Genomic DNA, 14,250 nt, shown 5'->3' on the forward strand with positions numbered 1-14,250 from the left:
TGAGAGGAGGACCTGAGAGTGAATGACTGCATATTCTTTTATCTCCTGAACTTTAGCATCTCTAATCTTCAAACAATTTTAACAAGAAACTAAAAATAAATTAAGTTTGTTCCTAGCTAATTTAAAAAAATTAATAATAGGTAATATTTCAAAATAAACATGGAATTTCAATAAGGCATTTAGTATTGAAACACAAAAGAAACTAAAACATTTTAAATAATTTATTGAATTAACAATGGGCTGTAATAAAATACAAAATAATTTAACAATATAGACACAACAGTATAAAAGTTTGATTTACAATTAGAATATAAAAAAGTATAAGTACCAAGTAAAATATTTAATAATGAGCTTTTATATCTCCAATATTTCATTTTATGCCAAAATAAAATCAATTTCAAGAATAACACTCATAAATCACAGTAGTGTAATATATATTTCAGGTTCTATAAGAACTCAAATAAACTATTTATTCATAAATAATTAAACTCTAACAATGATATTTGATATGTATGCAAATGATTTGTCATAAAATTATATTAAGCGTATCAGTTATTGGAAATACATAATTTTAAATATGTACTTTAAAAAATAAATAAATAAAAAGCAAAACAAAACTGAACAATCCAATGTCATGGACTATTTTTTAACTTAAAACTACTTAACAACTGGAAGTCAAAGGAATTAATTTTAATAAGGGACAAAATTAATACCATTAATTGAATTTGAAAACAATTGACAGAGAAGTGAAAAAAAAAATGTAGACAAGCTGAGCAATATTCTTCTTCAAAAATAATCATGCCAAAAGAAATACATAACACAATTATCTATTTTCAAATAGATTATCATATTTATTAGTAATAATTAGTGGTGGAATCTTAATCTATGATAAAAATAGATTATTCTTCATCAAATTAAAAGTAAGTTATTATTCAGTTACTGGAAAATGCACATAAAAATGTAGAATGTCTTTGTTTCACATTAACCTATGATGGAAATAATTTAAAACAAAATGGCACTAATAAGCCATAAACAGAGAAGACTAGATTTAAGTTCATTATCAAACACAACATATAACAAATTCATAAAAATGTTGAACTTATATTTACCCAACTCTCACGAATAAAGAAAAGTTCTACATCACATTTAATTTTCAAAATAAAACAAAAATTTCCATATTTTTCAAATAAGTTATAAAAAAGTAATAAAAAAATACTTTGTTCAAATTAAAAAAAAAGAAATTTTAGCTTATTCATTTAATTTTATTCCTTTAACCTCGGAAAACTCTATTACATCAAAACTTATTCATATTATTTTAAGTATGTATTATATACATATGTAAATTAATGATGAAAAATTACAATATTGATATGAATAGAATTTTTCTTCAAGTAAATCATTTTCTTTATTTGTGATAAATAGAAGTTCTTAGGTGTAAAAATTCAAAAACAATGGATAAAAATCCACGATTGTTCAAATACTGTTTGATAATATGGTTCAATAATGTTCGTGTTAATTATTTTATGTTTGCACGAGATAAGGCTAATAATGGGAAAAGTAAATCATATCATAAATTTTTTGTCAATAAGATAGATTCTACTCACTCCAAAGGAAGATCATTTTTATTAAAATACATGTGAAAAAAACAATATAACGCAATATAAAAAATCTATTGAACAATGAAAGTCATTAAGTTGTCGAGCTTATTACAATTATTACTTAATGTCATTTTAACAATGAATATACCTGAAAAAACATCTGTTTCAGTTGGAATTAAATAAGCACTTAGATAGCGAGTTATATTTTTAGTGCTGTACCAAAATAAACATTTTATTAAATTAAACTTATTCACTAATATATTTATAAACTATGTTAATTACATATCATATAACCATGACTTACAAGATATAAATTAGTGTAACTAAAGTAATCTTATCATGTATAATATATGGCGGAAATAATTTAAGTATAAAACAAATCACCAATGATATGAAAAAATTAATGATTGAGAATATTTCAAAAAAATATTTGCATTTTAAAAATAAATTAAATGATATTAAATAATCATTTAAAAATCATTCCCACTTATTTTGTTTTTATTTTGAATCAATGTTTCACATGGTTATCATATCCCCATCCTCAGGTACAATTAGTAAACTCTACGTGAAAATCTGTATATTCAATTATTCAATAGCAACAAGGAAGAAGTATTTTTAATAAGGATATATTAAGTTACATAATTGATGAATAGGGATCTAATACGATATGGCTATACTTAATGAAGGCTAATTCATAATTGAATTTTTGTTATTCATTGCCAGAAAAATTTCAAGAAATTTTTTAATAACAATAATAATATTTTAACTAGGAATTGATAAAGGTATGAATTTTTATTATATTCATTGTTTAATAATATGATTACGATAAAACTATCATAATTTAAGCAATATTCAATAATTTTAGATACTGTGTTTTACCAAACTAACTAATGGATTCCTGCTATTTTGCTTATGAATTTTTATAGTTCTATAATCATAACTGAAAATAGAGATATAATCCAAAATTATTTAAAATAAAAATTTCATAATAGGGAAAATAATTTATGTTGAATTATTCTAATTATATAATTATAGACCTCTCTGAAAAAAATTAATCTGTAAATTAAATGGCAACAAAATATGATAAATATATTTATTATTATTGCGAATATTTTTAATTTAAAAAACTGAATAGAGAGCTATCATCTTTTATAAATGTTACAAAAGATGTCAAATTCGGATTAGTTTACGCAATTCACAAAATAAATTTTTAATAGTTCAATAGATCAACAGCATGTTTGATTTCAATAATTATTTTGAACATTTTCTGTTGTATTATTCGTTAATACAAAATTTATTATAGTTTTCAAAAATAAATAGGTTTTAAGTATTAAATAACTACAGGAGAATTTTAAAAATTCATGCTTATATCTCGGAAAAATAATAAAATTTTCAGAAATAAAAATAATACTGTAAACACTTTGATACGATTTGTAACAAATTGTGTTATTTTAAAAATGACAATCAGTTCAGAACAAATTATAGAAGTAATAATCTGGTCATTTTACAGGTTATTCAATCATTTTATCAGAATTATAAATATATAATGTTTTAAAATATTTCATTTTTCGACTATACAACTTGAAGAGTTAACAAGTTATCACTTAAATAATCAAATAAATATATCTAAATAAAACAATTAAGTTTAAATAGCAGAACAACATCTATCAACAGCCAAATAAGTTCTATATTACAAACTAGCTGTACGATAGTCTAAATAATAATGAAAACAGTTCATTAAAATAAACATACCTTCTGAAAACCATCCAGCCCCAACTTCTACAAATCAGTTAGATATATAATATATTATCTATTCTTTAAATTAAGATTTAATTAAGGTAAACAGCCATAACAGGTAATCTATCACCAAAAAAATATGATTATCTTTGGTTAATGAGGTACGCTAACAAAGGCACTCTAATCTAAACCGTGACTAATCACAATGCAATTACGGCAGACCCAAGTGTAAGATGGTAATATAACTGCATCAAATAACAACACATGAAAGCCTTGCCGAAGTACAAGAGCAAAAACTTTAAACCACATAAAAGTAATACAGATCTAACCCCAATAAGGCAATGGGACTTTGTATCAAAAGTGATTGGTTTTTTGAAACCAACGCAAACCGAAACCATAATGGCATGGAAGCAATTCAAGATTCTTTTGTCGTTTTTCATGTCTGAAATCGTAAGAAGCATGGATTCTGAAAAAAAAGTATACATGTATATATATATATATTATTTACATAAGATAATAGTAATTATATTTGTATATATGCAATAGTAAAACATAAGGTGATGTTTTAATTAGTAAGTAGGAATTTATTAATTTAGGCAATCAACTACATAAAAAGAATTATGATAATCACACAAAAATTACATTAATTCTTAATTACAAGTGATATAAAGCACAAGCAGAGCTGAAAATAGCATTAAATATTTTGTTTCAGCTAAAATAAAATGTTTCTCCAGTTCTGTAATGACTTTTTTCATTTAAAAATACTAATGACCGTAATGAACTTCTTTACATTAAGTGACTACTGCTAATGATCATAGAGGATCTTCCCTACCTTTCCCAACCTGGGCATTCCTACCAAACAAGGTTGTTAATCCTAAATATCCTAAATGGATTTGGTAACACTCATCGGAACAAAAAATAACAGACCGAACCAATAGAAGAACAGGAATATATTCATTTTAGTAAGATTTCAAGGTTTGGAAATTTTTTCATTTAAATTTAGAGGAGTTTGGATATTAGATGAAATTTTAATTAAAATTAAGTCATGAGAGGATAGAAACAAGACCAGCAATTGAGATGAGGAAGAAAGTTCCGTGCAGACTAGAAAAAATAATACTGACAGAATTTGATGGGAAGATGTTGGGATGGATATAACACTTTGAATAAAGTAGGATATGTAAAATAAAAAGTAAATAGACAAAAAAGATTTCAATATAAATAAATAAATTGATGAGTAACATTAGTAGGATAAAATAGGGAATGAAAACATAAGGATTTTTATAAAGATAAAAAATGAGATTGCGGACTTCAACAGTAAATAAATGAAGATCTCTTGATGACTGTCTTCTTTATATCACAGCTTTTCCACAGATCTCTTTTCAAACCTGCTTGTACTCCTAAAACTAGGTTTCCTCTCCTCATTGGCAGTTGTACTTCTGTCAGACTGTATTCTGTATCGAGAAGACCCTCTTGACTTTTATTTTCTGATTCATGTTAACTTTTACTTACTAGTTGAAGAAATACCCATGTTAGCTGGCATAACAGCTAATAGCCACAGGTCTGTGTTTTTCTTTTTTGATTATGTACTTTTGCACCACTTCAAAATCTTTTATGTTGAGCTTGATGGACAGGTATGCTTGTCAGAAGGGCAATGGGAGTGTCCTCTGTTGGGACTGAGAGATGCTCTGGATCTCCACCGAACCTCATAATAGGCCCTGCTTTATTCAAGGGCTTCTAGTCTTCTAGATCATCTACCCTAAATTTCGAAAAAAAAATCTTGAAGATTTTTATGAGAGCCCTTGAGATGTTTTACATTTTTCCTCATTCTTTCACTTAGTTTAAACCTCATCTCGCTAAATTTATGAAAGCTGATTTTGTACTTTTTACTATTAGGATGATTTACCACCTCCAATATTTCTCAAGGTGTTGGTTTAGTGACATGATATTATTCAGAGTTTTCTCTAATTGAAATAATCTCTTAGGCCAGTTCAAATCTTAGACAAATTTATTCTTTTTTGGAAGAGTTTTAGGTATCAACCCCCATATTATTTAGGTTTATACCACCAGCCAAGTATATTACTCTACATTTGGAGAAACAGACTTCATTTCATCATTATGTGAGCTCATATATATATAAAATATTGTATATATAAAAATAAAGCACACTTTTTAAATAAAATAAAGTTTTACTTACGTAAAAAGAACTTGTAAATATGTTCCATAACCAGCCATGCAATGCCACCAACCATGTAGTTGTGTAAATGGGTCAAATACTGAAGGAATTTTCATTCTCAATGATCTGAAATTATAAAAATACAAAATCATAAATTAAAATATGTTATTATATAATATATAATAATATATATAAACTGATAGATACATTTGTAAATAAATAACTTAAATATGTGTATATTTTTTTCCCATCACTACCACCAAAGGCTGAAAGCTTTGTATTCATGTTGGAAATTAAAAAAATTATGTCACCAGAATAGAAAATTTTCATTCTCATTTTGCATTTTAGACATCAAGGTACAAGTTTGGTCCCATATCTATCTGTAGTAAAATTTGTGCTAAGCCATAATCAATCGAACCATTAATCAGATTTTGATAACATTTTCAGGCTTAGTGTGAGTTGATGCCAAGTTGGTCTTTTATAAATTATAGCATATTCCATGCACTACTTTTGCTTATGCACCTGTGGAAGTATTTTTGTGGTACACCTATGTTTTAATTCTCGTCTAATTTGGCCCACATTTGGAATAATAAATTTATTTCTCAATTACCAGGCCTTTCAAATAGCAGTAATCCTCTATTCTTCTCATTCTAATAGCATAAGGTCAAATTATAATTTACAATCATTATTCATATAATGATTGTATATAAGGGATGTTGAAAATGTTTTTTCCATAAACATGCACTAAAGAAACACCAAGAGCAGAAATGGTAAATTTTGTAGATTAAAATTCACTTTAAAATCCACCAACTTCTGTAACTAATGGACCTCATGGACCAAAATTGGATAATTTAAGAAAAAAAAAGGTGAGAAAAGAAAAAAAGATACTGAAAAAGTGGAGAAAACAATATGAAGGAAAAAAATTAGAAAAACTAAAAGAACTCAAAAGTCGTCATAAAACATAAAATATTAAAGAGAATTAAGTATTGTTAAGAAAATAATAATAATAAGTCAAATCGGTTTGGTTTAATTTTGCTATGTTTTCCAGAACAATTTTTGAATATCTAATATTTATATCAGGAAATTTTGAAATAGGAACAAATACAGTTCTTTATAATTTTAAGTACTAAAAGTAAGCACAAATATGTTTTGAATCTGTTAAGCATTATTATATATTTATATTGTAGAGATTTTTTCATTAGAAGAGATTGAAATTTCTTAATATGGAAAAAATAATGTTTAAAAGAAATAATAACATTTATGGATATTTCAATCATTACCCCAATAAAATGCTTCAAAAAAGTGATAAATGGAGTAAAATTATTGGTCCCACTTGTAAATCTAATAAAAAGAATATTTATTTTAAAAAAAACAAAACTGTAATATAACAAAAACTGAATCAAATTTAAAAATTCATAATTTGTTTTTTAAACTGAACTCATGAGAATCAGCCATGGCTTATAGAAGGTCACCATAATGAAAAATTAAAGTTTTTAACCTCTATTATGTCCAGCCTATAAAGTGCCGAAAGTTTCATGATTAGTCAAGATTTTTAGTCATATCTTCTGAACTAGTTATATAAACTCCACAACAAAAGTATCACAACACTTGAGTTATAACTTAAATTATGAAACAGACCAGTACAAATAAATTTTTGTTTGTTTAATTACAAGTTAGGTATGATTAGCTGCTTAATGAAATGGCTCAAAAATTGTTGCTCATCTAATCTGACCTTTTTTTGGGTATAGTTCATATAATATCATACTATACTCATATACGATTACAACATAATATTTCAAACAATATAAAATAATTTTTATTATCTATGTGTATGTATAGTCTGATAACCTCCTTTGTACTATTCAAGTCTTTTATCCATCTTTGTTTGTATCAAACAGTATTTTAATTCAATAATACATAAATAAATATAATATAAGTTAAAAAAATAATACCTTAAATTACTGCAGAAAAGATTATCAATATTCCACAACAGGAATCCAAAAAGATATATTGTGGTAGATAAAATAAACAACTTTTTACAAATTTGGCATCCTTTTATTCTTAATAAACGTATTTCTAGAACATAAGATGTCAGAACCAAAACTCCATAAGATACATGTTGGAAAACTGGCTGAGGCCAAAGGAGATATAAGCCAGTGAAAAGAATGGCAAATGAGGCTAAAAAGATAAACAAGGGGAGATTTGAGAATACCTGCCCTTTGACTGGAATTTTTTGAACTTCTGATCTGAAAAAAATCAAAGAAATTAAGTTAGAAAAAAGAAAACAAAAGTAATCTGAATTTGTAAGTCTAAAACTAAATTATATCCCTTCCGACTTACAAGCAGTAAACGAGAACACATGTTCCCCAAACCATTGGAAGTTCGTCAAAAAGTTGCATTTCATACAATAAAGTCATATGGAAAGCCCAAGAACCAAGTCCGACAACTGAAATCGTAATTAGCAATTAACTTATAGGGAAACATGATAAGAAAATTACAATTTTGAAATGTAAGTACATTTTTTTTTCTACCATAGTACATCTTAATTTTACATTTTACATAATCCAGGTGAATTGCACTATATATGTAGGACAGTTTTGTGGCAACTAGTTTCACTATAATGTAGCAGTAAAAATTAAAAAGGAAAATATTAAATAAAGTTCAAAACTAAAAGAATTAGGCAATAAGTAAAAATTGAAAACAATAAAAAATAAACAAATAATTAAAATAAGAAATGGAAAGAGGAATAAATTAAAACATGGAATGAAAATAAGTAGAGATTCTGTAATATTTTAAGTAAAACGCTGGTAACAATAAAAATCAATACACCATTAATAGAAATTGGGAGTTTCCTAAAGTTATAGAAGTTACTTTACATTGTATTTTTCATGAGATTTGTTGTAAAGTCTTTTCACTTTCTGCAGATTTATTTTGTTTATTGAATACCAGTGTAGAGGTCCTAACTATACTTTCATGATACCAAGTGTTAAAATCCATTTATGTTGTTTTTATTTAATTATTCCTTTGGCCAGATTACAGGCTGTATGTAGTGATAATCAAACAGCAGTTAACTGTAATGAGAGGGAATTTTTGTGGAGCAATAACACCAATTCTTTATTAATAAAATTGAAAGACTTGAGAAAGAAATATTTAAATTGACAGTGCTCATTCAGCAGAGTGATTTATATACGCCATTAACATCCTAGTGATTATGAGTTAACTGTGATATAACAATTTTAAACTGGTAATACAACTTTATAGTTAATCTTAATTTTCTTTCAATCACACAACAAAATAGTCATAACAACTTGATACAAACATATCTTTTCCTGTAGTCATATGTACATTTCAAGGAAGATAAATTTAAAGATAAGACATGTCTAAGACGATTGCAATGATGATAAGTTAAATAAATCACTTGTGAGGAAAAAATATTTCTTCTATTTACAAAGTTACATACACAATTACAATTTTACAAATAATTATAATATTTCTCTCTGAAGGATAGTTAAAGTATGAAATGCCTCACGACAGATAACGTCACAAAAAATAATTATGACTAATGTGAGATAAATTTATGATAGATACTATATAACTCAGAATTTCAAATAAATACGACACCACATAACATAGTAATTAAATAATCTTTTCCACTTATTAGGTATTAACTAATGAATATTTCAGCACCAGCAAGATAGCATTTTGCAGACCATCAAAATGCTTGCAATAAGCAGAACTACTTTACACATAAAAGATTCACCTTCTTTTGTAAGTGGGAAAACAAAATTATTTCAACTAGTTAGAACAGTGTACATTTGGGTACCAAAATAAAATACTAAAAGTTTGTCTCAAAATAAATGAAGGAATGACTTAATGTCCCAAAGTAAAAAGATTCATTCTTGATTTGGAGGTAGATGTACATGAGTAGTGCATGATGTAAGTCAGCTGCTCTAATGCCAAATTTTGCCAGGACTCATCTATACAGCTTTATATTAAATTAATCCTGTTGTACTGATGTAAGCAATGGAGATTTTTAGTGTAACAAGAGAAGTTATTACACAAGTTTAAGAAAAGAGATACTGTGACAGTATAGAATATATAGGAAAGAGTATTCTAAGTATTCTGGTATTTAAAGATCACAAGAGATTATATAAATCCCACTATAAACTATATCTTCATGCCACAAACCATCTTGGCAATGATCTTGTAGGCACTGTTTCAGGAAAACAATCAAAATTTACAGAAACCAACATCTTGGATTGTAATGCAGAAGACTTTTCTTTTCTATAATATATAACACCACAAAATTTCAAGATGAGAGTAAATTAAACCTGTACCAGTACAACCCATAGAGATTCTTTGATTTAGTATTTGCAGAGAAAGTACTGTTTCTATAACAGCAGTTTTTCCAAGGAGTTAATTTGGTCAGGATCATGATCAACCATCAAATTTTCTCTATCATTTTAAGGATATCCACTTTTGTTAGAGACAAGAGGTTGTCACAGGATGATCAGTCTACAGTTGATATAACAGAATAAATAATTATCAGTCACAGTGCCATACTCATTGAGCCATTCCATTCCCTTCAAGAAGGGCAAAACAAAATCATGTACCTATTGTTAATATATCCATTAACTGAATTTATAATAGATATCTAATCCAAAGGGAATAATAAAGTTTTTTTTCTTAATGTTAGAGGTTATATCGGAAGAGTTTCATTAAAGTAATTAGGTGTAGTCAATGAAAGTAATTTTCCTTATTTTAATTTCCTTTATTTAATACATCATAAATGATGTTTTGGGACTCTCATCCCATCATCAGGCATCTTAAATGAGTATATTTCCTGATATCACATTTTCTATTCGCCTTATTAGTCATAAAATATTAACAATAATCAGTTATATAAAAAATTAATAAATAAAAAAATCCACAAATAATTATTAATAAGGAGACCTAAAACTTTTTTTTTTCTTTTGTAATGTATTTTTAGTTAAAAGAATAAATAAAATTCATTAAAAACACAGTTTTTTTTTTAATGATTTTTTTTTTTAAGGTTTTTCACTAGCAAGTAAATTAATGTTGTTCTTATTTCTTATCATTTGGATAAAATATAGCACAGGTTATTATTCTAATCACATCATTTGGTAATCAAGATGAAAGCAAAAGTATCCATTTACTGTTTTATCAGATAAGGTATTTGTATATAAGCACAGCTGTTTTTAAGTAGAAAGTCTGAGTAATGTATATTGATTGATTTTATTATCTAATCTTTACTAGATAAAATGTGATTATATTACCTTTAATAAATATCTCTACAGTTTAAAACTATTAATGATATATTTGATACTTGTTTTTCAGAAATTTTAAGGAATTTGTAAACAAATTACATTTATTTAACAATAAGAACCATTATAGTTAATTACATTTGCCTTGTATCAGACCATTTCAGATCACAAACTTATTTTTAGCAAGACAAAAAAAATTACTTCATCCTTTGATGAAAAGTATATTCAAAGGAATGAAATATCAGTTTTATAAAATATAATAAACCGACATATCAGTAATATAATTAGTTTTATGGTTAATTAAAAATAATAGCCTTAAGTTTCCCATAATGAAGTTTGGTACAAACTAATAAATTTTTTGTCTACTGTCCCCCATCTTGTTCCATCAGATAAAATTGAAGTGAAATCATATAACTAAATAAAAACAAATAACAGCACAATACTTAAACTTATTAATACAAATTAAAATTAAATAAATTTTGGTATATTTTATAAATAAGAACATCGCACCTTTTTATCAATTTGTAACCATAATATAGGCCAAATGTTATTCTTTTCTAATTATTATCCGCACATGTTTAAATAATGTACTTAAAATAAAATAATGTAAATATTAAAATTAGTACACTTTTAATAATAATAATAATAATGCAAACAATAATAAACTTTACGTAAAATAAAATGTTACATGGAGATCACTAAATACTTTTTTAATAGAGAGATAATTCTAATAATCAAACAAAGTAACGTTTTGGACCTTTGATTGATTAGTAACAATATATCTTTAAACAGTTTATTTCTTTAAATTATATGATATTTATTAAGAATATACTCATAAATTAATATAAAGAAAGATTTGATGGGAAATACTAGTAGTATGGCAAATGGTATGAAGCAAGGGTTGACATGAAATAGACTATTCTCAAATAATGCCATTGGAAGGAAATAACGAAAAAATTGTGATTATTGTTACACAAAATATGACATTAATCCTATATTTTAGAATAAATAATGAATTTGAAAATCTTAATATTGTTGTAGAAAAATAATTTTTTCAGATTTATTACTATAATATTGTTGCATATAAATAATTTTAAAAAAAATCTCATAGATCACCAAATATAACTAGAAAAACAAAACAGATGAAGGAAGAGTCCATTTCAGGTAATCTTCATTTAATTTCAATCCAATTTCACTGACCATCAACTAGAGTAATCTGATATGGAACTATAACCAGAGAGCCACAGTGCGGTAAATACCAACAAATCAGCATAATAAATCCTTGATGTTTCATTATGATAGCTGAGAAATCAGATATCTCTCATTGCCATTCTTTTCTCAGCTCTGTTTTTTTATCAGAAACATTTATATTATTATTAAAACTATCACATTTTGAATTAATTTAAAACAAAATAAAAATAAAACAAGCAAAATTAACCAAGTAATAATGTTTAATAAATAACCGAGAGAAATTGAGAATTAATCTTCTTATGGCAAAACCTAACAGCTTCATTTATACTTTTTGTAAAAATCACAATATCGTAAAAAAAAAAGTACTCACATAAACAATATATACATACGTAGTTTATATATAACAGCATAATATATTAACAAAATAACAACACAAAATATTAATAGAACAGTAAAATAAAAAAAAATGTTATAAAACAGAGAAATGAAAATATAGTTAATTATAGAAATACAACAGTACTTACTCAGCACCAGGAAATGACAATAGACAAATCTTCTTTCGAAACCTTGTTTAATCACTTCAAACATTCCCCATAAAGGGGGTATGATCATCATCAGGTTACTAATAGTGTTGGCTAGAAAAATTAATATATTACTGAAATCCATTGAAACCAACTCAGTGAAAACTATAAATGAGGTTTTCAAGTGCAAAGATGGGCCAAATTATTTCTTAATTTAGAGTAAAATTGAAATCATAAGCTATATCCTAATTGAACAAACTGTTAATCACATATAAGTACTTACTCATTTCAGCAATATAATAGCTATATATATAATTTTCTTCACACCAATCGATTGTTGAAGTAGGTTTGCCCCAAAACCCATCAGTTGTCGGAGGCATTTTGATTAAGAAGACGAAATAACGAGTCTATAAAAGTATATTTAACAAACCAGCATACGTATTTCGAAAAATCATTTGGCGCTAATACAACCCCTAAGACATCTTTTGATGTACTGCTGCCGATCTGAGTAAAGGCTGAAGGCAGCGCCTCAGTGGCCAAGTACACAACTATTGTAAACAAAAATAAATTGCAGTTCCCCCTGATTTTCAAACAGATTCATTCCATTGAGTATAAATTAAAAGTCGTAATTTATTTAAATAAAATAAAACAATTTTATATAAATACTACTGAACGAAACAACCTCTATTGGCGGGAATTTCAAAAATTCCACTCATATAATTATTATTACTGAGTTCAACCGTTCGCTTAGAACAGCCCTGATGAAGCCCTGCAAAGTGGGGGCAAAAAGTCGGATATTAAAATAGTTTTAAACTATTTGTTCTTCTTTTTTTTACCGCAACCCTGACCATCTTCTTATATTTAAATCTTTACGGTCCACTATATATACATATATATAACTATTATTACTGCTTTAATTAGATAGCTGTCGCCTTCCCCTGGCTACACTCGTTCAAAAAGAATAAACATATCTTCCAAAGTATGATGTTACAATAGAGGTCGAACCTATGCTAACTTGCAGCTTTATGTAAGAGTTATATTTCAGTAAGATGTGGTACTAATAATAGTGTCACACGTTTTTTGGAAGAAAATAAATGCACTCAAACGTCAGAAAGAGGTGTTCTTTTAAAAAAGAATTATATTTTACACCAATAATGTTGGAGCTAAGTTGATCAAAACTTACAATAAAAAATAAAGGCATGTGTGATAAAATAAAACTAATTATTATATATTCCACACGTTGAGGAACATCGTTCATAAAAATTAGAAATGTTCAGGGAAAGTTTGTTCAGTAATAGCAGTAGTATTACAAAATTTCCTTTCCAGGAAACCCGTTATAAACCACAGGAATACAAAGCGTAAAAACAAAAAAAAGAAAACTTATTTATTAATATTTGGAAATTTACGTTCGCAGTACTTATACATAAATAGCTAAAATGAATGATCTTTTTCCAATATTTTATAAAAATCAAATGCATGACATGTAAATATATTTCAGTGGGTATGTACACTAATAAATTAATTTTTATCAGCATGCTCTTATGATAGTTGAAACTAAAAAAAAACATTTACTTCATACTTCATGTTTGTCAATTTACCATTGCTAAAATAGATGATCTTCCTTCACAACTTTACAAAAATATAATTATTTCTTTATAATCTTAATATTTTCTTGAGACTGGTAATTCTTTAATAAATAACTCAAATACTATCCAATTATAGTCTCAAAACTTTATTTCTTTTAT

General features: G+C 26.3%; 2 protein-coding genes across 2 annotated transcripts in view; both read right to left on the reverse strand.

Annotated features, from left to right (window-relative positions):
- The window catches only part of LOC106679206 (digestive cysteine proteinase 1), a 401,586-nt gene that overhangs the window by 231,685 nt on the left and 155,651 nt on the right, over nt 1-14,250 (reverse strand). The window lies entirely within an intron of this gene.
- Nucleotides 223-12,999, reverse strand: LOC106679213 (alkaline ceramidase 3). The gene is made up of 6 exons (XM_014418227.3): nt 12,789-12,999; nt 12,509-12,619; nt 7,849-7,954; nt 7,461-7,754; nt 5,530-5,634; nt 223-3,801 (listed from the first exon to the last, which is right to left on the reverse strand). The coding sequence occupies exons 1-6, from the start codon at nt 12,883-12,885 to the stop codon at nt 3,690-3,692; spliced, it is 825 nt and encodes a 274-aa protein (XP_014273713.1). The 5' UTR covers nt 12,886-12,999; the 3' UTR covers nt 223-3,689.

The sequence above is a fragment of the Halyomorpha halys genome, unplaced genomic scaffold, assembly GCF_000696795.3.
Source record: "Halyomorpha halys isolate HHAL.00 unplaced genomic scaffold, Hhal_1.1 Scaffold184.1, whole genome shotgun sequence".
Classification (NCBI taxonomy): domain Eukaryota; kingdom Metazoa; phylum Arthropoda; class Insecta; order Hemiptera; family Pentatomidae; genus Halyomorpha; species Halyomorpha halys.